Below are 25030 nucleotides of genomic sequence, written 5' to 3'. Positions count from 1 at the left end.
TAGAACGCTGCCTGGTATACAGTAAAGCGACTGGGTGTTATTACTGTTGTAATTTCTCAACGTATGCATTGAACGAGAGGACGAGTGCGTCAGTGAATGCATGAATGAAAGAACTGATCAGTTACTGACGGTCCCTGAAGCTGCAGCCGGCTAAACTACCCCCTCAAAATTCTGAGCAAAGAGCTGATCTCAACAACAAACCCGGAAGCCGGAGCCGGAAGCAAAGACAGGGCCAAGGGCGGGGCCAAGTCATGGAGAAGCCACATTGTTGGCCAATAGGCACATCGCTTGGAAAACAAGCCTCTCGTGCGATCTATCGTAAAAACCGCGAGAACGGTGGAGCATTATCGCGAGGTTTCGTCTTCCTCTCCTCCGCTCTGTCTTCCCCCAACCCTCTGAAGTGAGGGTTCCGCCCCGTCCCGCCCCGCGTCGTCCGCGCCCCGCCCCGTCCCCTCCCGGCGCCCCGCCCCGCCCGCCGAGTCCCGGCTTGCCGTCCAGCGCACCTGTGCCCGGGAGCGCTGGCTCCGCTGGTCGAGGTGAGTGTGGCACTTCGCCGTTTCGGGTGGCTCACGAAGCAAGGCCCTCTGGCCCGACCCCCGGCCCTGAGGCCGGGTCTGGCAGAAGCGTCCGGGCTGCAGCGAGTGGACCCCGGCCCGAGCGGGCCCGCCCGGGCCTCGGGTCGCCACAGCTGCCGGGCCCTCCTCGCCCTCGGTGGTCGGAGAATCCCGACACCGGGTCTGTGAAATCCCTGCCACTGGGCTCACTGCTTCCAAACTCTAACAACCAGAGTGTTTCGTTAACTCGGGCAAAACGGCATGTGTTTTAACTAAGACTTCTGACAGCCTTCTTTTCAGTACTGAGAACATAACCTTTAATAAATGCTTTTAATGTGCGGGTTTTAATTCATTAATCTACAATATTAGGAAATTGGAGTGGGTATTCCACTGACTTAAGTACGGAAGTCAATCTAAGGGACTCCTTTCCCTTAAAACACACCTGTTTTAAAATGTGTGGAATTTTCTTAAGATGGAAAGGTTAGTTTGCTTTAAATAATAATAGAGTGGATTGGTGTTTACCTGTCAGAAAACTGTTATGCAGGTGCAGTTGTATACAGCTAATATTAAGTATACCATTTGCTTTTAATCGTAGATAAGAGGTAGTGAAGGGAATATGTGTAAGAAAATTATGCTGGTAAAGGCTGTGCATTGCCAGTGAATGCATACGGAAAACCATTACCATTATTTATTATTGAAAGCTTTCAGATTTCATTTGTGTAGATTTCATCTCCCAAACTGCCTTCCTAGCAAAATGCATTTTAACAGAGTGTAATGACGTTTTAAGGGCAACCAATCCCACCCATCAGGATTCAGCAGGATTAGAAGGAAAGCCATCAGGTTACACTGTTTTCTCTTATTGGATCTTCCCATCAGGGAGTGTGGGTTTTGCTTTGTAGTCTTAGATTTGCATAAGCTTTGCCTACCACTTAAATAATAATAGGAAGAAGCACAGGCCCCACTGAAGTTCATGGAAGTCTGCCTTGTAGAGCAATGCACAGGCTTTGGAGTTGAACACCTGGGTTGGTATTCTGGCAAGTTATCCTCTGAGAAACTCAGTTTCCTCATCTATAAAATAGGCTAAATAATGTCTATTGCAGTGCAGAGTTTTAAGGATTGAGAGATCTTTACTGCACATAGCATGCACTCAGCATATAGTATCTGCAAGCTGACTTTAGATCAGAGGTGAAAAAAAATCTACCTTACAATATTACTCACATGTCCTACTGTCAGTTGTTTATCAGCTGTTTGAGGGCCTGCTTTGTGCTAGAGGCAGGTATACAAATGTAAAGAAAACAGCAAGGTCTCTGCCCTCAGGAGCTTACGGTACAGTCTCTTGGCTAGATTGACGATAGATAGATGCACCGATAAATATATAGATTACAAATTGTGAAGAGTCCTACAAAGAAAGAGTAAGAGAGAAGACTTTAGCTTGGGATGGGGAAGTGATTTTTACATTGAAACCTGAAGGGCGTTGGGACAGTGCTTTCAAAGGCTAAAGGAGAGCAGGAAGTGGTGTGAAGAGTTTAGCACTTCGAAGCACTAGAAAAGCCCAGGAGTTTGGTGAGAAGCCAGGGAGGGTGCTGCCAGTCTGGAGAAGTGGGTGGGGCCAGATTGTGAAGAGCCCTCAATACTTGGTAAGTTTGATTTTTCTTAATAAACTTTTGAAGGGTTTATTTAGAATGCATGTGACTAGGGAGCAAGTTTACCTGAGAAAGAGAGGCAGACATAGTTGGATTTCTTTTTTAAAGGCTCCCAGCTAAGTGATTAATGTATTGCAAAGTGACTCGAGTAGACACAGGGAGACCAGTAATACATATGGCAGGGCAGGAGATGACAGTGGCTTTCCATCTGGGCAGATGGAGAGATGTGGATAGATTTGAGGTGTATTTTGGAGATGGAAACCATACGCCTTGTGATAGATTGGAGGTGGTGGAGGAATCGTTCATGACTTCCGGCTTTCCTGGTGGTTGGAAAGACTGGGGAAGATTTGGATTGGTGATGAATATCAAAAACTGTTTTTGAATGTGTTAAGTTTGAGATGCTTGTGAGACATCTAAACGGCTTCTAGTTTACTATTTCAGTGAATAATTACCCAGAAAGCTTCCCTTTCTAAATACAATCAACGATGTTATTTGTAGCCTAGTTCCCCTTGCTTTACAGGGAGAGAACTAAGATGTGGAAAGGTTGAGTATCTTGTTCAAAGTCAAGTAATATGTCTCATAAAAATAGGTAAGTGAGTAGCTAGTATAAATATGGGAAGGTACTGGACTCTCATGTTGCATTAGGGATATAATTGAATACTCCATATTCTCTGACCTTTTATATAAAATAGCAAATACTTTCTTATTAGTTGGGAATTAAGAGTTTGGAAATAATAGAAAATAACCAAAAAGTTAGAAAACTCTGCTTATTGAAAGCTTATGTTACTGAATTTTGTACTAACTTGGTATTAATTCCCTGTGAAAATAGTTTTTCTTAAGAAAAAACATTTTCTTTGAAAGGTACTTCTCTTTGGAGAGTTTGAGAAAGGGTGCCCAGGAAAACCAGAGTAGAATCTTTGAACAAAGCTCAACTTGTTTTTAGTGTTTTAGCATTTTCTTAGTATCCTGTGGAATCCTGTCAGTCTGTGTGTATAAAGACTTCAGGCTTTGAAATCCACTGGACACCCTTCCCCAGCCCAAGAAAAAAAAATCCTTGTTCCCTTATGAACTGTTTGACCTTGGACAAATTATTGAATCTCTGAGTTTGTTTCTTCTTGTGGTAAGTGATGTGAAGTTTGTTTCTGCCCTGTGCCTAGTTGGTAAGATGGGAAATGTTATTTCTCTTCCTATCCTTGTCAATTTGGAGCTAGAAAGGTATTTAATCTGTTCTAGGTTCTGGCCCTTACCAATAAATTGCTGTCTCCATTTTATGTAAGGCAACTAAGGCCCAGAAAGATTGTAATAGAAAAGTACAGGATTCTTATTTCCTAGTGCAGTATTTCTTCTTTCATTGAAATAATTAAGTAAAACTCTATGTTCCCAGGCCTGTTTCTTTGCTACTTCTGATCGTCTGCAAAGCTAAGAAGAAAGAAAGAAAAGAGAATAAAGAGATAAAAGAAAGAAAATATTCGCATATAGGACAATATTTAGGTAGTAAGAAGTGAAGAAAATGAAGTTGTAAGTGATCTAGTTATATTATATATTATATACATTTAAATATTTTTAAAATGTTTTAAGCTAAAGACAAAATGAGGTAGTTCAAGAAGGAAATGGGTTTGCTGTGTCTAATTTTTTAAGCTCTTTCTTTGGTTGCATATTATGAAACTGGTCTCTGTTCTCTTAGATAGGGATTCCTATCTCAAGTTCAAGAACTATTTTTTTCAAATAGGACTATTTCTGCTAAGTAGTAAATATTGCTTAAATAGTGAGAGTATTTTTATTAAATAGTTATTCATTTTAATCTCCTTCTAAATATGTGTGAAAATTTAGTTGTTAGAAAAATATAGGAATTGATGTATAACTCTTTTTAATGTCTGCAAATAGCTATATATGCTAACTGGTTTATTTGGCAACGTTTGTTAGCAGTATCATAATTTTCCATTTTTTTGTTCTCTTTAGAAATGGACCAATTTTGACAAGATGTAGTGCTGCAGTGTGCCTGATGGGATATGTTCAGTCATGGCATCCGAACTTTGTAAGACGATCTCTGTGGCAAGGCTGGAAAAGCACAAGAATTTGTTCTTAAATTATAGGAATCTGCAGCATTTCCCATTGGAGTTACTAAAAGATGAGGGACTACAGTACTTGGAGAGACTCTACATGAAAAGGAACTCCCTTACAACCTTGGTACAGTATTATGTTGCATTAAAAAAAAAAGTCATTTATAATGTGGTTCTGACCAAGATATATTTTATATATCTTAAGATATTCAGACCAAGATTTGTATCCCCTCTTGTTGTATAAACAGGTAATAGAAGTACACATACAGGGGGTTCTCATTACTTGAGAATTCATTATACAAGTTCTTGCAGTTATGAAGTTTCAAGAGTCGTGTAGGAAAGCAAAATATTCACTAATATACCACTTATAAAATTAGTCCCACACACTACTACCTATAAGATAGATAACCAGCAAGGACCTACTGTATAGCACAGGGAATTCTACTCAATATTCTGTGATAAGCTATCTAAGAAAAGAATCTGAAGAAGAATGAATACATGTATCAATATATGTACAACTGAATCACTTTGCTATACACCTGAAACTAACACAACATTGTAAATCAACTATACTCCAATAAAATTAAAAAAAAAATTAGTCCCTATTCAGAAACCCCTCTTCACTTAGCCTGTGCATCTCTCTGGGCCTGTGCTTTCTTTGTGTGTTAAGATTCTTAGATGATTTATGGATGTTACAGTACCCAACAGATCAGTTAAAAAGTAAAGAAGAGAAAGACCAACAAGGATGACTTTGATTTAGACGTATTTAAAAAGGGAATGATTTGAAGATTAAAATATTAAGACAGGCATTAGGAGGCTTGATGTAGCCTTTGAGTGTTTTGAAAAAACCCCAAAACCAAAAAACCTTCTTTATGATTGCACTGTGAAAATCAGATGACTTTGAATTGGGCTGTCATCCAATTTGTTGGAAAAATTTTTGCCACAAAAGCCAACATTTGATTCACTCTTTTTATGTTCTAAGAATAAGCACATAGTTATCGTTATAACCTAAATTTTATTACATATGAGATTAAACAAACTAAAATATTTTTCAACAGAGTGTGCATGTCAGACTTTTTATTCCCACTGTATCATGATATTTGGTCTCTGTTTTAAATGGATTTTGCTTTATGTGGCCTTTTCTCATTATCACTGAACTTCATTTAAGTCTTACACTTTGAATTCTAGTTCTTTTTCACTTTAGATGATTTATGAATTCTTGTTGTTTCTTTGTGAACAGACCCATTTTTCATTCCCTTCTCTGAAAGTATCTGAGTATCTGAAAATATGCCTTACTGGCTTCATATATATGGAGTGTTTTTCTGGAAAAGTTTTAGTTAATCTGTGCAAAATACCTACAATGTGTAGAAAGCATTATAAAATTTGTTTATCTTTGTTGTGTCTGAAAGTAAGTGCAAGTATATCTTTCATTTTTAGTGTTTGACATATTTGTATATATTATTTTGCATGCCTAATTAGATTTTTTTAAATTAGATTTTTCACTTTCCAAACTTTAATAATCTGTATATAGTTATATTGACCCTTTTTGCGAGATCATCATTGCATGAAGCGAAACCGTATTTACCTAGTGTTTTTCTGCCCTTTGGAGAAGTGGTGTAAGAAATAATTTGTCAAGGATTACAGCCCACATTTTCTCATGTTTATTGTTGATGTACAAAGAAAAAGTTGTGAGTGGATTACTTCTCAACCATCAGTTATAGTCCACGGGTAGAAGAAATTGACCTTTGCTTATAAATGTTACAATAAACTTTTGGTTTTGTGGCCATTTCTTGGCTGCAGTTTTCTATTTATGAAAATATTTAAGTATCTGCTATACAATTTTAACTGATATAATGGCTCCCAAGCATACATTTCAAGTTCATGCTTTGCCACCTTTGTAGTCACTGAAGATTAAATTGTTGCATATGTTTATAATGGTAGGTGTATATATTTTATTTTAATGCTTTGTCTTAGCTGGAACATTTCATTCCTTTGTATCAAAGAGCTTTTTAAACTGTGAAGTACCATACAGATATCGGGATGGTGGGAATGGTAGCAACCATACCATTCCGTGACTATACTGAGTATAGGACAGCTTACTTATATCCAGCGTAGTCTGAGAATGGCATACTGCACAGGTTTTCAAAGCTGATGAAACAGTACTTGCCCTTGAGTGTTCCAAACTAGTGACTGCAGGCTTTTAGAATGTTTGCTGGTGTTATTGATAAAGTATATTTCCTATAGAAATAATAGAGATTTAGTATGTAAAATTTGACTTAAACTGCAATACTGTCCAAAGGAAAAAAACACATTATTGGAAGCATTATACTATCTCAAACACATTATGAGTTAATTGGCCTTTTTTTTTTTTTAGAAAAGCTTGGGAACCTGCCAATCATTTCCATTTCCACATTGTTTTATTATTTCTTATTAACATTGTTATATTGTGTTTAAATGTCTTCTCCTCAGCATTCCCCTTCTCCCCTCTTCGTATGAAGCCTCTTGGTGAGGAGTCACTAATGCCCAACTTCTGTCCTTCCTTTTTCCCTTCAAGCTGCTCAGTATTGCATTATGGTTTATATTTGTAGGATGATTGTGTTGTATGTCAGATGCTTAGAACTTGGGAAATGCCCATATTAAAATTAAAGCACAGGGAAAAGCCGTTTTTATATACAAAAGAATAAACTGTTCATATTTTACATATAAAAATATGTGCCCTTATAGCAACCAACTTAAGAAATATATGGAAAGTAGTAATTTCTCTTTCTATTCCTCCAATTCTGTGCTTTGGAATAACCAGTGTTAATAGTTTGGTTGTGTCCTTCCACTCCTTTGCTTGTGTTTATGTAATTATGTACTCTGTATTTTTTTCCCTTTTTAAACAACAAAAGGGAATCATACTCTACATATTTCTCTGCAGATTTCTCTCTTCACTTCATTCTCATTCCACTAAATTCTAGGCCAAGAAATATATATACATCCTTGTATTTAGGATCAGGTCTCAAAAGTAGGATTGCTGGGTCAAAGGGTAGGAACATTTTATATTTTAAAGTACTTTTTAGCAGTATTTCATTTTACAATATTACCACTTATTTGTATAACTGAAAAGTCTTAAAACTGTTTAAAATATAATGAGTCAATTTATATAAGAATCCAGTTATATAATTAATAGGTGAATAAGAAGTAGTTAGGAAACATTATGATTTTGGTTCCTAACATTTATCTTAGAAAGTGATTTAAAGAATTTTTCTATAATTATTTTAAATGCAGTTCAAGAATTATTAAGTCTCTGATCTTTGTGGTAGTTTGAAGTTAATAAGAGAATAGGAGAGACAGGTTCTGTATTTGATAGGCATCCACATAGTTGTTGAATGAATAAATAAATGAATATAAAGTAGAAGAGCATAATGTCTATAGTACAGGTATAACAGATGCAGATTGAGAGTCTTTGAGGACAGGGAGTCTGTCTTAAATTCTGTATCCCCAGTGCCTGGCTACTGTCTAACATTGGTAGGACACATAATCTAATTCTGTGTAGCAGGATTGTAAAAGATTTTTTAAGGAAGGTGCTATTTGCATTGACCCTGAAGAATGACTTTGTCAGGAGCCTGGGAGGAAAACTATCATTTATTCATTTATTTATTGAGTACTTTCTGTGTATCCAGTACTCTACAAGGCACTGACATAGATACATCATGGAACAAATTCTTACTCTCATGGAATTTTTGTTTCTTGACATCCCAAGCTGAAGAAAAAAATACGATCTGAGATTCAGTGGCAGAAGATTAGGATCAATATTTGTCCAAAGACTTTAGTGACAAAGTGATGGTGACTATGATGGTGACTATGTTAGAAGCTCTGGAGAGTAGAATGCAAGTTTGAGGGGTTAATTGGTGAGAAGGAGATGAAAAAATAGATAACAAGGTAGATGGGTCTTCAGGTTTGGTTTTGATGTGGAAAAGCGGTCATAGCTGGAGGGGTCTTGACGAAAAAGGAGAATTTTTTCTTCTTTCTCCTTTTCTCTTTCCTCTTCACCCCTCTTTTCTAAGAGGAAAGAGTTGAGCCTGTGTAAATGCTGATGGGAAATCTCCATTAGAAAGGAGTTGAAGATTCAAAAATAAGGAACAATTAAAAGTTCAAGATTCCTAAGAAGGTAGGAAAGGATGGGCTCCAGAGCACAATTGGAGGGAAGGACTTAAGCTGTGACAAAGCGAGAGAGAGGCATGGGCATATATACACTACCAAACACAAGGTAGGTAGCTAGTGGGAAGCAGCCGCATAGCACAGGGAGATCAGCTCCGTGCTTTGTGACCGCCTGGAGGGGTGGGATAGGGAGGGTGGGAGGGAGGGAGACGCAAGAGGGAAGAGATATGGGAACATATGTATATGTATAACTAATTCCCTTTGTTATAAAGCAGAAACTAACACACCATTGTAAAGCAATTATACTCCAATAAAGATGTAAAAAAAAAAAAGACCTTACATGGGGACCACATCTGGGAAGACATCGCAGCACCCTCGTAAGTTACAGGGGGAGAAAAAAAAAAAAAAAAGAAATAGTATCTCTTCCGCCTTTAACAAGAGAAAGGAAGGATAGGTGCAAAGGAAGATTCAGATTGTGGGGGAGAGAGTTCTTGTCTGGTGACTACCAGGCAAGGCCAGCTGCTTAGGGAGTGAAGATTTGTGGAGATTGCAGGTTTGAAATTATTGTTGCGAAGAGTCATAGCAGTTTGGTTAGAGAAAGGTAGTAGAATCATTCAGCAAGCAGTTGATGGCTAGACTTATGCTGGGGAACCATCTGCTTGTTTAGGGAGTTTTCTCCTGCAGTTCTCAGATGTCTGAGGTATGAAGAAGTTGGGATGTCGCATTTATGCAGGCTTAGGTTTTTGCCAGGTATAGAGGGACTAAGGAGGTTTAGGATTTTGGCAAGAGTGATTAAAATGATGGGACATGGAGTCTGAGGTGGATTGGAGGCAAAGAAAGAAAGGAGTAAGTGAATAGGGAAAATGGAGAGGGTCCAAAGGATCCATTGATGTTGAAGACTTATACTGGGCATGATTGAGTAAGCCATCTGGGAGGATGGGATATTGTAGTTGTGGAGAGAAACATCAGTCATGGAGAAGTTTCAGATGATGACAGGATATGAGTGTGCAGGCTGGAGGGGGCTGAGGTAGAGCCTACCTTGTCCCCTTGCAGCCTAATCCCCACACCCCCTCCCTGCAAGTAGCTGGGGTCTTTGTAAGAGTTAGAGAAGGAATGAAACATGGAAGCAGGAATTAGCAGTGGAAGCATTTGAGTTCTGCAGTCCCAGCAAGAGAGTGTTTCATTGTTTGGTAGCACAACTTAGTACTAGGAAGTAATAGACCAAGATCCTATGTGCTTAACCTCTTTGGATCTCGGTTCCTTCATTTATAAAATAAAAGGCCACAAGCGACTTGGAGGGGAAAAGAAAAAAACTCAACTTGGAAGCAAAATCACTTAATGGATCTGCCAGCTTCTCTTAATGAGTGTAGTAGGCAGCAGGCCTTCCTGGGGATGTGGAAGAGTGACCTCCCCAAATACTGATAGAGCTCTCATCTCACCTGTTGACAATTTTATTTATAAATATGAATGGATAAGAAAGAGGCATCTAAATTTTAGTGAAAGAAGGGAGTTTGGCTTATGGCTAAGAGCAATAAGAGTGGATGGATCCTGATTAAGCAGTTAATCTATGTAACAGGAGAGAACTTAAAAATGATATCCTTCTGAGATTCAAGGGAAGAAGAGGTATGTCCATCACAATCCTGAATTGGGGTGGGGGGATGAGGTGGGGGATGAGGATGTTATTTCTTTTCTGTTGACCCAGGAGAAAATTTTCCTGACCTCCCCCCATCAAATATAAACAGGCAAATCATAAAAGAATACAGATAGTCAAAACAAAAAAATGTTTAACTTTCAATAGAAGTGATAAAACATTGATCATCCTTACCTAGTAATTAGAAAAGATTTAATACGTGGTGTTGAAGATTATCAGTGCCCTATGTTGAAGACAATGGGGAGAAGATGCTCTCATACACTATTGGAAGGAGTAGAAATTGACTCATTACTTTGGTGGGTGGTTAGACCATATCTAGCAGAATTTTACATGTGCATATGTTTGAACCAGCATTTTCACTTGCAGGAATTTACCCAACAGAAAAAATAGTCAAGTGGACAAGGATACTCATCACAACATTGTATATGATGAAAAACTGTGAAAACCTAAGTGTTCATCAGTATGGGGTGGGTTGAAATCTGGTAGCAGATTTCGTTTGAGTCTTTACTAAGTGCCAAGCACTGTTTTAAGTGATTTATATGTATTAATCTAATTAATCTGCAAGACAGTCCTATGAGGTAGGCACTATTATTCCTACTTTATAGACAAATAAACTAAGGCATAAAAAAAGAATACATCAAACAATAGTGATTATAGCTGTGGAAGAGGGGAGGGCGCAAGAAGGGGGGTAGGAGCTGGAATAAACAGAGCCTTACATTTAAGTGTTTATTGTAAAAGGGAAAGTTCCTACTACTAAATTTGTTTTATATTCTTTTCAGTATATGATTTTTATAATTAAAAATCAAAATAAGATTGTTGGAATTTAGTGCCACTAAGATCTTATCCAGCTCTCAAATTTTATTAATCAGTGAGTCTAAACGTTTTGATTTACAATGATGGTGATGCCTGCGTTTATGCTCCTTGCAGCTGGTGGCTGGGTTGAGGGTGAAAGGGGTTGATGACTGAGAAGTCACACAGCTACACGCTCTACCCACTTTGAAATTGGTAGGAGTAGGATCTGGATCAAATGAACATCAGAACACCCTGAAGGGAAAAACAATAAGTTAAAGAGATGGTAAAAAAAAAAAAAAAAGAGCACCATGCAATCAAGTGTGCCAGAAGAAGTAGGGAGAGGGAATGGTTTTGTTTCTGTTTGATTGGTTCATTTTGAATTCCAGCACAAGGGCTTCTTGTTTTTCCCTAATCTGTCGGACCCCTGCAGCTTCCATTGCTTCTAGGGTGTAGGGCCTCCATAATCACTGTGAATACTCTGTTCTTGAGTTAGCTCTGTATAAAAATATCTTAGTTGTTTCTTAAATTGAATGTGTGGAAACGACTTATGTCAAATGGTAAAGCATTCTGATGCTCTGTTTATATTTTAATGCTTATAGTCCTGCAAAACATTCATTACAAATGTACCCCGTCTCAGTAATATACCTGTGTCTGAAAAGTGTGGGTTTTGTTATAAATCAAAGCTGTTTTTCCTACTGAATTTTCAGATTTAAGTAACTTTTCCTCATTGTTACTGGTTGGTTGACAGTAGCTCCTTGTCAAATACTTAACAAACTATTTGAAATAGCTTGGAAAATGAATGTCTGACCTATAATTTATTCTGTTGAATCATAGAATTTCAAAGCTATATGGAACTTTATAGATGATTTAGGCAGTTTTTCTTTTTTGAGGTAAGTAAGCTTAGAAGAGGTTAGTAGATGGGTCTAAAGTCATTTTTATGGCCAGTTAGAGCAAAAAAGCAGGTCTTCTAATTTGTAGTCCAGTCAGTATTGCTTTTTTAATTCTGCAGGTATTTATTGATGACCTGTTTCTAGCCTAGCACCATGTAGTTAAAATTTAACCACATTTAGCCACTGTGGAGCAATGAGGTGTTCCATGTTAGGTGAGTTTTCCTAGTTACCTCTTTGAAGTTTACCTCTGAGTTTTACTGTGAGTCTAACTGTTTTGATAGAAATACTTTTACAACATGCATCATTCTATACTTTCTTAAAGAAATATGGGGAACATGATTTAACCCACTCTTTGTGATTTGTAGTTTTTGCCTGGGGAATTAAGAGGGAGGGTTTAGAAGGAGGGGGCAGGGATACAGATCTTTATCTAACACTAGACCATATCCTTGTCCACTTGAGGGATTCTGTGTACAAGCAGAAGACTCAGAAGCCATTACTTTGTATATGTTTCCACAAGTTTAAGTTCATTTTCAAGCATTCACTATACTAAAAATGAGGTACCTGTGCACTGAGTGAGATACCAGTTTTTAAATGTTAGCCCCATCGAATCAGTCTCTGTGTCTCCCTCTCCCTCTCTAGATAGATAGATAAATAGATAAAATGTATGTAATGTGCTTAAAATATCATACATTGAGCTTGGAACACTGTTCCCTCCTAAAATAAACAATTATGTTATACGCATATAGAATTATAAAGGGTAGGTATATTTTTAAATGGTTGATCTGGCCTTATGGAAAAAATGTTTAGTATTCTTTTTTTGTGTCTATTTTTGTTGCTTTGAAAATTCCATTTATAAAATCATACTTACTGAATGCATATTAAATAGGTTTTTTTAAAAATAAAAAGTAGGGGGCATATGATGATCTAATCTTCAACCCTTGTTTATGATATCTATATAGCTTTCCTTTTTAAACAAATATTTTTAATATTAATACTTCACAGAAAATTTTAAAAAAATATTTATTTATTTGGCTATGTTGGGTCTTAGTTGTGGCACCCGGGATCTTCATTGTCGCACACGGGATCTTTTCGTTGTGGTGTGCAGGCTTCTCTAGTTGCGGTGTGTGGGCTTCTCTAGTTGTGGCGTGTTTTGCAGATACTTAACATTTATTTATTTATATTTTTTAAGGTGATAATTTTAGCCTCTATAAATGTCAAACAAATATTTCATCATTTCGAAGAAAAAAATCTAAAAATTTTATCATTCATGCAGTTATTTAAGTAGTTCTTTTATGTTTTATGTCTAAAAGAGCTGATTTTAAGTGAAAAATTGGTAGTGAGTGTAATGATATAAATTTTGCACTAACATTATAGCTACTAGTTATGTGTGGTACTAATGTTTAAATTATTGATATAACAAAATAATACTGAAAATTCAATTCCATAGTCACAGTAACTACATTTTAAGTGCTTAATGGCCACATGTGGCTAGTGGCCACTATATTGGTCATGTAGCTAGAGAATATTTCCATCATTGTAGAAATTCTGTTGGACCAGTGGTGTGAGTGACTGAAAAAAAAAAGAATACCTTAAAATTGGTAGTAGCAACTCATTTTTATCATGAAAGTCAAACTGCCACTGTGTTAATGCTACAGAATTGTAAAGAAAAACTTCCCCAGAATTCTTTTTAGCCACCTCAAAGACAACTTTAGAAACAAAAGAACTTGTCCACATTTTGAAAAATTTTCCTTTCCTCAATTTCCTCCCCTTTCCTTCCCTTTTGAAATGGCTTTATTTTAATATTTGTAATGCTTGTATTCAATGAATTTCCAATGAAATTTTTGTTTTAATGAACTTGGGACATAAAATATCTGTGATTATTTTGATGGATGCATTCCAAGAAATTTGGGTATTTGCCATGGTTTTTCATTGTTTTTCTTTTAGAACCAAGAAAATAAACAAAAAACCCTAAAGATGCTATGCTTTCATATCCAAATAATCAAAATTTGCACTTTCCCATAAAACACTGACATATGTTTGGGATTATCTTTTTGTATTGCTTATGACTAGATTACTCATTATTTGCCCAGTGTAGTCATTACATTTTTGCTGGGAAACAGGATGTCAGTGGTAACTTCTAGTGGTCCTTGACCTAACAGTGATTGCACAGCCCTTGTTAGGAGGGGTTAGTGAGCTGTTAATGCTCTTAAGCACGTTTCTTATTGCCTCTTCTCCCTCTCCCTGGCACCTCCCCTCATCCCTCTCCTCCCAAAATGTGTGTCAGGCTTTCTAGGATAATTCAAATGAAAATGATACTTAATAACATTCCTTTGTGTCACTCGTTTCAGAAGAAAGGAATTTAACCATCAGAGATTTTGATGATGGTAGATGCAGATATTGAGAATCTGATGTGTTTTTCTATCTCCCGGAAACACCAAGGAAATATGACAAGTGTTTAAGACAGGCTCATGCTTTTTTGGTCTGCTTAATGTTTATTTGGAGAGAAATTTTAAAAGAGGAAAATGAGTAGTTAATGGGAAGTGAGCCAAGAGACAAGAGGGTAAATGGTAAGGGACATTGGGGAGCAAATGGTGAGTAGGACTGTGGAGGGCCTTTCTGCTATTGTGGACAAGGAAAAGTGGTGCTGCTAATTTCTCTCTGTTCCCATTAGCCTGCCGGAGCTTCTGACTTTCCTGCTGAGAGATCCTCCTCTATAGCATATATAAAAGAGGGAGAAATACTGGAGGAGGAATGAAATAATATTCTTGGTAGTAAAAGAGGTTTACCTTAGTTGTTTTCATATAGCCACATGGTATTTAACCCTTGCTGTATGCTTGCCCAGAAGCAGTGACACCAAATTATTAATCCAACTAGAAAGCTTGTTGAGTATGTTGTGGTGGTTTTTGAATGAAGTACTTTTTGCCTTCAGTACCAAAACTTTATTAACTTTATTAAAATTAAAAATAATTTATTGAGGTGAAATTGACATAATGTAAAATTAACCATTTTAAAGTGAAAAATTAAGTAACATTTAGTATATTCACAGTGTTGCACAACCACCACCTCTTTCTAGCTCCAAACATATCCATGACTCCAAAGGAAAACCCCTTATCCATTAAGCAGTTTCTCCCCACTCTCCTCCACACCCCAGCTCTGCAACCAGCAATCTGTGTTCTATCTCCCTGGATTTATCTATTTTGGATATTTCGTATAAATGGGATCATTCAGTATGTCACCTTTTGTGTAGGGCTTCTTTTCACTTAGCAAAATGTTCTCAAGGTTCATCCAAGTGGTAGCATGTATCATTCCTTCATTCCTTCTTATGACTTAATTAGATTCCACTGTATGAGTATACTATAATTTGTTTATCTGTTAATCCATTGATGGACATTTGGGCTGTTCCCACCTTATGGTTATTATGAACAGTGCTGCTATGAGCATGGGTGTACATGTACATGTTTAAGTACCTGTTTTTAATTATTTTGGGTATATATTTAGGAGTAGAATTATGGAGTCTTATGGCAATTCTATGTTTAACTTTTTGAGGAACAGCCAAACTGTTTTCTACGGTGGCTGAACCATTTTACATTACTGCCAGCAATGTACAAGGGTTCCAGTTTCTCCACATCCTTGTCAATAGTTGTTATTTTACATTTTTAACAAATTATGGCTATCCTGGTGGTTTTGAAGTGGTACCTCATTGTGGCTTTGATTTGCATTTCCCTAATGCTAATGAATTTGGGTGTCTTTTCGTGTGCTTTTTGACCATTTGCATATCTTCTTTAAAGAATGTCTTTTCAAATCCTTTGCCTGTTTCCAATTGGGTTGTTTGTTTTTTTGTGGTTGAGTTGTAAGTGTTCTTTATATATTCTGAATGCTAGACCCCATTGGTTATATGATTTGCAGATATTTTCTTCTATATATTGCCTTTTCACTTTCTTGAAATGTCCTTTTATGCACAAAAATTTTAAATTTTGATGAAGTCCAGTTTATCCATTTTTTCTATTGTTGCTCCTGCTTTGGGATTCATATCTATGAATCCATTGCCAAATCCATGATCGTGAAGATTTACCCATGTTTTCTTCTATGAGTTTTATGGTTTTAGCTCTTAGATATAAGTCATTGATCCGTTTTTAGTTAATTTTTAGTTAACTTTTGTGTATGGTGTGAGGTAGAAGTCTGACTTTATTCTACTTTTTATAACTGCTGTAAAAACTATGCACTTAATTCATGACTTCTTTAAAATGTGTTGTTAGAGGCTGTATGGCAGGTTTTGCAGAACCCTGAATCCTAGTGGTTTGTAACAGCACGATGATTTCTTATTCATGCTGCACTACTCTCTCAGATCTCTCGGGGACTTTGGTTCATGGTATCTTTACTCAGGGATGAAAGCTGATAAAGGTCACTGTGGACCTTTCGTGCTCAAGCTCTCTAAGGCCTCTACTTTGACATAATTCCATTGACCGAAGCAAGTCACTTAGCCACGTCGAGCTTGAAGAGAGAAGTGTAATCCTACCAGCTGCCCAGAAGGAGAAGAAAAGAAAGTAAGTAGTGCACAGTCACTACAGGAGGACAGGATTGAACATGTGTTTGCAACATATTTGAGATATTTGTTCCAAGATACGCAATTTTAAAACATTCCCATTTAAGGGGGTTGAAAGTTCTCCGTAAAAGGACATGGTAAAGCATAATTGATTCAAAATTTGAGGTAAATTTTATACTAACTGTGCTTGCTGAAGTTTACCTTTACATTATTTATAAAGAAAAAATTGTTCAGTTAAGTGATAGTATGAGATTTAATGAAGAGAATTTTGTCTTAATTTATAAAACAATTTTTAAGTAGTTTAGTAGGAAGTATTCATACTCAAGGAATTTGGGTACAGATTGTTTATTAAAACTTCTGTATGTCAAAATTGTGAAAAAGAAGGAAATATTAGTAATAACAGTTTTGCAAGGCACTTTAAGGTTATTACTTTTTTTTTTTTTTTTTTTTTTTTTTTGCGGTACGCAGGCCTCTCACTGTTGTGGCCTCTCCCGTCACGGAGCACAGGCTCCGGACGTGCAGGCTCAGCGGCCATGGCTCACGGGCCCAGCCACTCCGCGGCATGTGGGATCTTCCCGGACCGGGGCGCGAACCCGTGTCCCCTGCATCGGCAGGCGGACTCTCAACCACTGCGCCACCAGGGAAGCCCTAAGGTTATTACTTTTGTCTATCAGGATTTTAAAATTTAAAAACATTTTAAAACTTAATAGACTAAATCCTATAAATCAAGATAAACTAGTTTGTGTGGCATCTGTAATCCAGCATTAGAGCTTAGTTACCCGCAGAGTAACAAAAATGTTGATGTTAACATATAGTTGTCCAGTCTCTTACCCACTTTTCATAAACTATGGAAATAGAAAAATTAAAATGTATAATATTTCTCTTATATTATTCAGTTACATTGCTAAAATGTGCCACTATATAGCAGAGAATGTATTATAGAACACCAGTAGGTGTCAGCCACAGCCTTTGCAGCAGGCTGATTATTTACCAGGCTTTTGGGGTTTTTTAAAACCCAGTATTCTGATGAACTGCAGTTTTCTCAAGGTTGGTGTGCTTATTTTTAAATTAAAACTCAGGATACTTACTAATAAAGACATAGTGATGCACTAATGGTAGCAGGAACATTATTCAGTGCTTAATTGTGTGTGTAGCTAAATAGCTCAAAGAGGTAACTAGTTTGTCATGGAAAAATTGCGATTCTGTCTGATGGAGACAAGTAGGCATCTGGAAAGAATGACCATGGGTCCTTTAGTTAGCCAGATATGATACTGATATTGAAGCAGATCAAACTAGATGAGGGTCTAATACCACTTCTTTTCTGGACAAGCCTTTCCTTTTTAGAGGAACAACTATTAAGCCTCTTATCTCCCCTCCACCACCCACAGAGTGCTTTAGTTTGCCTGGGATGCTTTGTAAGTATGCCCATAAGTGGAAGTGTATATTCCTCTTACTAGGCGAGATACCAGTACTAGAAGAAACATTTTGGGGACTTGGACAGATCCAAGAGCAACATTCAAGGAAAGACCATTCATGAAGGACCTCATTGCAGATAATTGATGTCAAAACATGGGGGAAAGGGAATCACAGCATTCAGCATTTGAAAACAAAATGTGGTTTTATCAAAAGTGGGAACTCAATAAATGTTTCACTGACTTCATAAACAGTATTCATATTCAGTGCTATTTTATTGTAAAAGGGCGAGGATATTATATGTGTAAGTAGCTTGGGATACTGTTGCTAAGTATTTAAATACATCAGTATACCTATATGAAATTAATAGTTTTATTTCCTTGATTAAAATAAACTAGTGGATTTCCATTGTGTTCAAGATTTTTAAAAATAGTTTTTCCTCAATATAAAATATAAGCCTTTAGTGATCTGTTCCTTGGTATTCTCTGCAAAATCATATACCTTCATACCTGATGGCCCAGAAATACCAAACTAATGGCATTTCTCTTATTGAGTGTTTAGAACCTAAATTGCATATCATATGATTGGTTACTCAATTATGTAGCAATTTAAATACTACGTTTTAAAATTTAATTTTTTTTAATTTAAAAGACATACATGCTCATTGTTAAAGATTCAGATGATAAAAAAGTAGATGGAGAATAGCAACACTGGTCCTTTTCCTAATGATAATCACTGTTTATAAATTTCTCTCAGAAAAATTATTTGTTACAAATCTAAAACTTTATAGTCCCCCAAACTTTTGTTTTTCTGTTGACACAATTGTTTTTATAACAAGTGTTTGAAAATATAAGATTTTTGTCATGAGTACTGTTGGGGAGTTACAGCAGAAAAAATTATATTTTTGATTTCCCAAACATACCTCTCTTTTTGTCTTTTCATATGTTGCTTCATGTGCCTACAAAGCTAACCAGAACTTTCTCCTCCCCGCTCCATGGCAACCTCTGATAATTTATATTTGTCTTTCAAGCCTCAGGTTAGACATAATTTCTTTTAAAAAGTCATTCCTGATTCTTTGTTACTGATATTTAGTTTAACTCTACAGTATGTTTTAATGTAGAATAAAAAAAAATTACTCCTAACTCAGTGTGCTCCTTTAGCTTTAACAACTCCTGTCTTTGTGTTTATGTGTATCTGTGTACATGTGCATGTGTGAGAGATGCAGGCTGACTTTCAGTTACTTACAGGAGGCTTTTCCTTCTACCCAGGGCCTCCAGCAGAGAGAAGTCTGCTTTCAGTCTACGACTGGAATTTTTCTAGGATTCTTCTCATGGAATAGCCAGTCCTTCCAGAGCTATGACTCTGTGTAAGAGACCTAGACCCATCTCCCTTCCAATGGCCAGTTTCCTATCCCTGCCATATCACACTCCTACTCCGAACTTAGAACTTGGGCCAGATGTGACACTCCCTTAGACCACCTGAGCTCCAGCTTACTCTTTTTATCCTGAGTTTGGTTAGGTTTTGATGTCAGCCCCCTGGGATTTTAGTTTCTTCCTCCTGAGGTGCAATTTGGGATTTTGGTTTGGCGGGGGGTAGGTGTTATTTTCTTATGGCTGCTATAACAAATTACACAGGCTATGTGACTTAAAATAACAGAAATTGATTGTCTCACAGTTCTGGAGGGCAGAAGTTCAAAATCAAGGTGTTGGCTGGGTTGGTTTCTTCTCGTGGCTCTGAGGAAGAATCTGTTCCTTTCTCTGAGCTTCTGGAGGTTGCCAGCGGTGTTCCTTGACTTTGCAGCTGCATCACTCCAATCTCTGGCTCCGACGTCACATAGTGTTATTCCCTCTGTCTTTGTCTGTTAAAAACATTTTCATTTCTTCCATGATTGTGGAGTATGAGATCTGGTTTCTGTTCAAATGTATAAATTTAAATTGTAGTATGGTCTATGTAAGTATAAACCCAGACCTGCTGATTTATTATTTTCACCTTTTCTGAAAATTCACCGCCCTTCAAAAGATAGTACTTTGTGTTTAAGCTATTTAGAAATGTTTATACATTTTTCAAAAATAAAATTTAATTCTGAGTTTTTAATTTTCAGCCAGAAAACCTTGCTCAGAAGCTTCCAAACCTTGTGGAACTGTGAGTCTGCTTATTCAAATTTTTTTAAAAGACAAGAATGAACATAATTTTAAGTTATTTGAAATAATGGGAAATACAATTTTAATGTATTAATTTATTATTTTTTGGTATTATGATCATGGTGCTCATGTAGGTAGACCTGTGGTTCTGCTAAACCCAATAGTATTTTAAAGTATTTTACCATTTAAATTTGTGTTTTAAATATCTTACTTCAGGGTAGTGAAGGTGATGAAAGATACATTTTTTTCTGGGGGCAGCATCTTTGTCACAGAATCCTTCTGGATACTCCATGTAATTGGGAATATTTATTATTATTATTGTTACTACTACTACATGTGATACTGATATAAACAGTCTGATGGTATAAAAGATTTAAAATATAGAGTAAAAGACCCCTTCCTTACATCCTACATTTGTTTTAGTTCTGTTGATGATTTACCTCCATAATACTAAATAATGTTTACACCTTTGTTTTTTAGTACATCAACTTCAAGTATCTGTTCACTAAAGAAGATAAGAAATTTCAATATCTTGTATTTCCCTTTCTTTCTACCCGTCTAATTCCGTTGAAGGAGGAATTTGCATCACCTTTCCTTGTTCCTTTTATTATTTGGTATGATTTTCAGGAGGTAAAGTAGGGAAAGCTAACTTTACACCTTCCTCTATAAGCCGGGAGTCTCTGTCGTTTTCTTTTTTATCCATCCTTTTATTTAAAAAAATTTCAAACCAACAAAAAAGTTGAAAGCATAGTACAATGAGCATCCATACAATTGATTCTTGAACAACATGGGGGTTAGAGGTGCCACTCCCTCATAGTTGAAAATCCAAGTATAACTTTATAGTCGGCTCTCCATATCCACAGTTCCACATCTGTGGACTCACCCAACCTCAGATGGTGTAGAACTGTAGTAGGTACTTGTTGAAAAAAAAAATCAGAGTATAAATGGACTTGTGTAGTTCAGACCCATGTTGTTCAAGGATCAACTGTTCAGTCTTCACCTAAATTTAACCACTTAACATTTTGCCACATTTCCTTTCTCTCTTTGCCTTTCCTACCCTCTCTTTACTCTCGCTCTCTCCCTCCGCCTTCCTTCTCTCCCTCTCTCACACACATTATGATACTTTACCCCTAAATACATTAGTATATATCTCCTAAGAATAAAGACGTTTTTGCACGTAATTGTATTGTTTTTAGGCCTAAGAAAAGTAATATTATTTCAATAATATCATCTAATATATAGTTCGTATTTAAATTATCACAATTTTCCCCAAAAAATATCTTTTTGAAGTAGATGTCTGGATTTGTCTGATTGTTTCCTCTGGATTAGGTTCAGTTTAAACATCTTTGGTGATGTTCTACCCCATTTGCTTTATCAAGTTTTTGCTTTCATTCTCTTTATACATATTATATGTGTATTTATTTTTTTTCTGAAGCTTTTGAGAAAAAGTTACATACATTGTGGTTCTTTACCCTTAAATACTTCAGTGTGTATTTCCAAGAACAAGGATGACTTAACATTTTTTTAGGTCTACTTTTCTGTCCTTAATAGGTGCTTTATATTTTTCTTCATATAGATTTTGAACATTTCTAACAGTTTGTTCCTAAATATTTATTTTTTTTGCTGTGTAAATGATTTTTCTTATCTGTTATATCTTCTAACTGGCTATTTTTTGTATATAGGAGCACTATGGGTTTTTGCATGTTAACTTTATATCTTGCTCCTTCCTGAAATCTTTTATTGTTTGAGTTAGTTTTATCATTGATTCTCCAGAGTTTTCCAGGTATACTCTCATGTCTGAAAATACAGACAGTGTTATTTCTTCTTTTCCAAATCTTTAATTATCTTCTCTATTCTGATTGCATTGGCTAGTCCCTCTCCAGGGCAGTGTGAAATTGTACTTGAGGTAGTGGACATCCTTGTCATCTTTCTGACCTTAGTGGGAATACCTCCAGGTTTTCCCCACTAAGAAAGATGCTGGCTTTACAGTTAACACAATTCTTTTGTGTTCAGTAAATATCTATCTGTGTTAGTAATCTATTGCTGCTTAACAGATTACCCAAAATGTACTTGCTTAAAATGTAGGTGTGCTTAAAAGAATAAACACTTATTCTCTGATATTTTCTGAAGGTCCAGAATCTGGGCTTGACTTAGCTGGGTGCCTTTGCTTCAATGTCTCTTTCAAGTCTCTAATCAAGATTGTTGCCCAGGGCTGCTGACTTACCTGAAAGCTCAACTGAAGAAAGATCCTCTTCTGTGTTCACTCATGTGGTTGTTGGCAGGATTCAACCAATTTCTTGCAGTTCGTTGGACTGAGGGCCTCAGTTCCTAGCTGGCTGTTGGGCAGAGAACTCCTTTAGTTCCTTGCCACTTAGCCTCTGTTATGTTGCTCACAACATGGCAGCTGATTTCCATCAGAGTGAGCAAGCAGAAGAGCAAGAAAGGGTATACAAGACAAGAGCCATAGTCTCTTTCTGACCTAATCTTGGAAGTGGCATCCTGTCACTGTTACTATATCTGTCCTTTAGAAGGGAGCCACTAGATCTAATGAACACTCAAGGGGAGGCTATTACACAAGGTCCTGAATGCCAGGTAGCAGAGATCATTGGGGACCATCCTAGGGGCTACTTACCACACTATTAATTCCTATTTTCTCAAGATTTTTTTGTTAGTAATGGGCGTGAAATTTTTTCAAATGTTTTTTCAGACTTTAAAGCTAAAGGAAAAATTCTTGGGGGTTTCAGGCAAAAAGGTGAAACAATCATGAAGATGAAGAAGATTGCACCATAAGACTCCACACTGAATTATCTATACAATGGCTGTTGAATTCTAACTTGACGGTTTTTATTTCTTTGAGCCCCCTTTTTTTTTTTTTTTTTTTGCAGTACGCAGGCCTCTCACTGTTGTGGCCTCTCCCATTGCGGAGCACAGGCCCCGGACGCGCAGGCTCAGTGCCCATGGCTCACGGGCCCAGCCGCTCCGCGGCATGTGGGATCCTCCCGGACTGGGGCACGAACCTGTGTCCCCTGCATCAGCAGGCGGACTCTCAACCACTGCGCCACCAGGGAAGCCCTCTTTGAGCCCTTTAAAAGTATTTGTCTCCTGAGGTTGCTGTCTTTTCTTGAGATTGCTATCCATTGTTGTTGTTGACATTTTTCTGGGTTTTCATATATTGAGTAATTTTAGATTATATTCTGACAAATGAGGACATATGTTTTGGAGACTGGAATCTGTTATATTTCATCAAAGAGTGTTGATGTTTTTATTGGGCTGGCCAGAAAGTTTGTTTGGGTTTTTCCATAACATCTTATGGAAAAACCTGAACGAACTTTCCGGCCAGCCCAATATTTCAGTGATTAATTTACCTGGTTTGACTCAAGCAGTAAACAGCCTCTTGGAAGGCAGCTGAAATCTCAGTCTGGTTCTTTTATCTTTAGTTGTAGTTTCTTCCACATGTAAATGGTTTTGCAGTCAGCCACTGATTTAGGCAAAGTTTTTACATAGGATTTGGGGTTTCCCCTCCCTGGCTTTTATTTTTTTTTCTGATATTCTCCCTTTATTTGTCAGGGGCCATGGTTGCCCTGAACTCTGTCCTCCTTTAGGCTAGCAACACTGCAGTTTTCTGTTGGAATTTTAGCCATTTTTTGTGATAACTGTATCCTTCCTTAGACTAAATGCTTTTTTTTTTTTTAAATGAAACCCAGAATCACCCAGTGCCGTTCTTTCTTATAAGTTTTGACTCTCCTTCAGAATTGGCTTATTTGTTTACTCTTGCAGTGCCTTAGGTTCATTTTGTCTGTGTGTGTTGTTCAGTGTTTTAGTTGCCAGAGGATTGGTCCAGTAGGAGTTTATTCTGCTGTACTGGAATTAGAGCTTGCATTCTTTTATTTTAATCTGTTTCTGCCTCTATAACTCAAGTGGGTTTCTTGAGGTCAACATTAGTTGGTTCTTTGATTTTGACCAGTCTAACAATCTGGCTCATTTAACTGGAGTGTTTAGACTGTTTATGTTTAATATGATTACTGATATGATTGAATTTAAGTTCACCAACTTAACAGTTTGTCTTCTGTTTGTCCCAGTTGTTCTTTGTTATTTTTTCCCTCTTTACTTTTCTTCTTTTAAATTATTTTTGTGTTATTTAGGATTAAATTTTACTATTATTGATTTATTAACTCTACTTCATTTCAATGTTGAAAGGTTTATATTATGTTTCTTTAACCTATTATAATCTACCTTCACATAATATACTACTTCACATTTAATATAAGAACCTTAGATCAATACTTTCAGTTCATCGCTCCTATCCTTTGTGCTACTGTCCTGTGTTTTACATGTGTGTGAGTGTTGTGAGAGAGATAGATCTATGTATGTATAAACCATGTATATATCAGTCAGGGTCCAGTTAGGAGATAGAAACCATACCCCTGTTTAAGCAGGGAGAAGTAATATAAAGAATTGTTAACTAGTAAAATGTTATTAACTACTAAAAGAGGTAAAAGAGGACTCCATGGTATTCATAATTAATTAGTAAGTACAAAAAAGTAGATCTGGACCAAGAGAAAGTAGACAATGAAGGAACTAAAGACTTAGGAGAGCCCCAAACCTAGGCTGAGATTAGACTTCTTCAAATAAGATGTGGCTGCCACAAAACATACAGTGCTCTGGTGGTGAAGAACCTTGCCATCTGGTTAGGCCAGAGCAGATCTGTAATATCAGCTCACTGTTTCAGGACGGTGTTGGTAATGTAGAGCTGATCTATTAGAAACAGTCTGACTGGTAGGAAGGAGGCAATTGCCTGAGAGCATGGCAGAGCTAACGCAGAAGTAGCCACAGGGTGGGAAGACAGTTGCTTGAGGCCAACTGAAGTTCTTTATAGAAATGCATTGTTGGATGGGGAGAGTGTGGCCTGAGGATAATAGCCTGAGATGCCACAAAAGTGACTTCATGGTCACTTTGAGAATGTAGTTTAAGGTTGTCCAAGAGGACTACTGGGCCTTGGCTGTGTGCTGGATAAAAAATTGAAAGGGGACTGGACCCAGAAAGGAAATGCCTTCCTGCTACTCTCATCTTGCAGAGTCACTCCAGTACCCTCTTTTGATAACATTAGGCCTAACATTAGATCAGTTGGCAAAGGAGAAATTTTGACAGGGTCCAGCTCCAATATGGCATAGCAGGTAGATTTGGAGCTGAGAGACAAAAT

At 37.0% G+C, this 25030-nt stretch overlaps 1 protein-coding gene across 8 annotated transcripts in view; it reads left to right on the top strand.

The window, feature by feature from the left end:
- Window positions 1-398: 398 nt before the first annotated feature.
- The window catches only part of LRRC28 (leucine rich repeat containing 28), a 183756-nt gene continuing 159124 nt past the window's right edge, over window positions 399-25030 (top strand). For 7 of the 8 annotated variants that reach the window (XM_067756069.1, XM_067756037.1, XM_067756006.1 and 4 more), the window contains exons 1-3: window positions 399-536; window positions 4157-4384; window positions 19791-19831. In XM_067756069.1, the coding sequence (XP_067612170.1) occupies window positions 4217-4384; window positions 19791-19831 (209 nt within the window). In that variant the 5' untranslated portion in view covers window positions 399-536; window positions 4157-4216. The remainder of the gene's footprint in view (window positions 537-4156; window positions 4385-19790; window positions 19832-25030) is intronic. The other variant, XM_067756048.1, reaches the window with a different exon arrangement.

The sequence above is a fragment of the Pseudorca crassidens genome, chromosome 1, assembly GCF_039906515.1.
Source record: "Pseudorca crassidens isolate mPseCra1 chromosome 1, mPseCra1.hap1, whole genome shotgun sequence".
NCBI classification, from domain to species: Eukaryota; Metazoa; Chordata; class Mammalia; order Artiodactyla; family Delphinidae; genus Pseudorca; species Pseudorca crassidens.
The sequence above is the reverse complement of the archived record's forward strand: the minus strand, read 5'-3'. Positions and strand labels throughout refer to the sequence as shown.